Raw genomic sequence first — 2,502 nt, forward strand, 5'->3', positions numbered from 1 at the left:
CAGTAGCAATGGGCAAACGCACTTACCGTAAAATCAGTATCAGTGGGCAGACGCACTTACCCTAAAATCAGTAGCAATGGGCAAACGCACTTACCGTAAAATCAGTATCAGTGGGCAGACGCACTTACCCTAAAATCAGTAGCAATGGGCAAACGCACTTACCGTAAAATCAGTATCAGTGGGCAGACGCACTTACCCTAAAATCAGTATCAATGGGCAGACGCACTTACCGTAAAATCAGTATCAGTGAGCAGACGCACTTATACCCTAAAATCAGTACCAATGGGCAGACGCACTTACCGTAAAGTTAGTATCAGTGGACAAACGCACTTACCCTAAAATCAGTATCAGTGGACAGACGCGCTTACCCTAAAATCAGTATCAGTGGACAGACGCGCTTACCCTAAAGTCGTTATTGGTGCCGAAGTAGATCGGTACGAATGCCAGCCACACTATACACGTACTGTACATCGCAAAGCCGATGTACTTCGCCTCGTTAAAATTCTCGGGGATCTTGCGCGTCTTGAACGCGTACGTCGTGCACAGTATGATGAGAAACATGTTGTAGACGAGCGAGATGATGAGATCGACGTTGGTGACCCCGCAGCGCAGCACGACCGTCTCCGGATCCGGGTAGGCGTATATCGAGCGCGGTTCCTCGATGATGAGCCACGTCGCCGAGCCGACGAGCTGCACGGAGACGAGTCCGATGCAGATGAGAATCTGCGAGCGCGGCGACGTGTAGCTGGGCCGCTTCTTCGACTTGGTGGCGCGACTGAAGATGCGCGCGATGCGATTCGTCTTTGTGAAGATCGCCGAGTAGCACATGACGAGGCAGGCGCCGAGCCCCATGCGCATGATGGCGCACGACGTCGGCGTCGGCTTAGAGAGGATGACGAACGACATCAGGTAGCAGCAGGCGATGCCGAGCAGCAGCACGTGGCACAGCTCGCGGCCAGACGCCATGATGACGGGCGTGTTGCTGAACTTGACGAAGACGACGACGACGAACAGCGTCGCGACGACGCCGAGCAGCGACACGCACATCGGCACGACGGCCCACGTCGAGTCCCAGGTGACGTACAGCACGGGAAGGTCGCGGCAGCCGTCCTTCGTGCCGTTGGGCACGCGGCCGCGCCCGCACGGCAGGCACGTCGTGTCGTTGGCCGTGTAGTAGTACGGGTCGCACCGGATGCACACCCAGCAGCACTCGCCGACGGCCGTGTAGCGCTTGTAACCCGGCCGGCAGGGGTCGCTGCAGTGCGACACGGGCGTCTCCTGGCTGTGATTGCGCCATCTCATTAGCGGTAGCAGCATGTTCAGCCTAGAAGAGAGAAAGAGAGAGATAGATAGATAGCGAGAGAGAACTCTCTCTCGGTCTGTCTGTCTGTCTCTGTCTCTGTGTGTGTGTGTCTCTCTCTCTCGTCGCAGCGCTGATGTGAGACCATCTCCGTCTATAACATATACGCGCTGCCTTTGCCCAGGTGTGGTGTGAGGGCAGTTATACGTGTGTCTCCCGGCCCCACGGCGTCCACCATCTTTTTAAGTTAACACGATCATCTGATCAATGACGGATGCGTTAGGAGACGCAGTAATTCAGGCGGTGCGGGTTTTACATCGTGACGCAGTACGACGTTGTGACGCCGTTGGCATAGTACACCGCTGTGACGCAGTACTTAGCAGTGACAGCGTATAACGTCGTGATGCAGTATTTCCGTCATGACGCAGTACTACGGCGTGACGCAGAGTTAACGTCATGACGCAGAACGACGTAATAAGTAGTTCAGCACCACTGCGTCGTGACGCAGGGCAACGCCGCGACGCAGTATTTACAGTATTTCGTCGTCGTCGATGTCGTCGTCGTCGTAATCTTCGACGCTCGGCGTCTGCTGAAAGTGCGCGTCGTGGAATCGCACCGTCGTCGTCGTCGTCGCGCCGTACGCCGTCGCCGCCGCAAGGTCGGCTGCCGTCGACGACAGCGAGTGCGTGTCCGCCGCAGCGTCGACTTCCCGGTGCGGCACTAGCGACGTCGATGACGGCATGTCGGCGATGACGCTCTGAGGGTCGGCCCTGTTCGGCGACGCGGAGGCGGAGGCGACGACGACGGGAGTTGGCACAGCGGGAAAGTCCCGGTCCCGCGGGATGAGGGGCCCGAGCGACGTGATCTTGAATGTTCCGAGTGAGAGACCTCCCTCGTGGCTCGACCCGTGCGACCTAGCCTGCCGACCCATGGTCGCTGCAACACACCATGCAGATAGAATGATGACAGTGTAACGTTAGCTCACGGAAGTACAGCCTCTTTCTGGAAAGAGAGAAAGAGAGAGAGAGAGAAGACCTCTCTCTTTCTCTCTCTCTATCTCGCTCTCTCTCTCTCTCTCTCGCTCTCTCTGTCTCTCTCTCTCTGTTGGGAAACCCGAAAAGGGGTTTTGAAATTTCAAAACCCCTTTTCGGGTTCCAACATTTGGTAGTACGAATTTGGCATGGTGGTAAGAATTTCGCATA

The 2,502-nt window shown here is 56.3% G+C and overlaps 1 protein-coding gene across 1 annotated transcript in view; it reads right to left on the bottom strand.

Annotated features, from left to right (window-relative positions):
* Positions 1–381: 381 nt before the first annotated feature.
* The window catches only part of LOC106816927, a gene marked incomplete at its 5' end in the record, with an annotated part of 18,050 nt that continues 15,929 nt past the window's right edge, over positions 382–2,502 (bottom strand). Inside the window, 2 exons of the mRNA XM_014821572.1 lie at positions 382–1,282; positions 1,834–2,236. Coding sequence (XP_014677058.1) covers positions 382–1,282; positions 1,834–2,236 — 1,304 coding nt within the window. The remainder of the gene's footprint in view (positions 1,283–1,833; positions 2,237–2,502) is intronic.

The sequence above is a fragment of the Priapulus caudatus genome, unplaced genomic scaffold (assembly GCF_000485595.1).
Source record: "Priapulus caudatus unplaced genomic scaffold, Priapulus_caudatus-5.0.1 Scaffold1534, whole genome shotgun sequence".
NCBI lineage: Eukaryota > Metazoa > Priapulida > Priapulimorpha > Priapulimorphida > Priapulidae > Priapulus > Priapulus caudatus.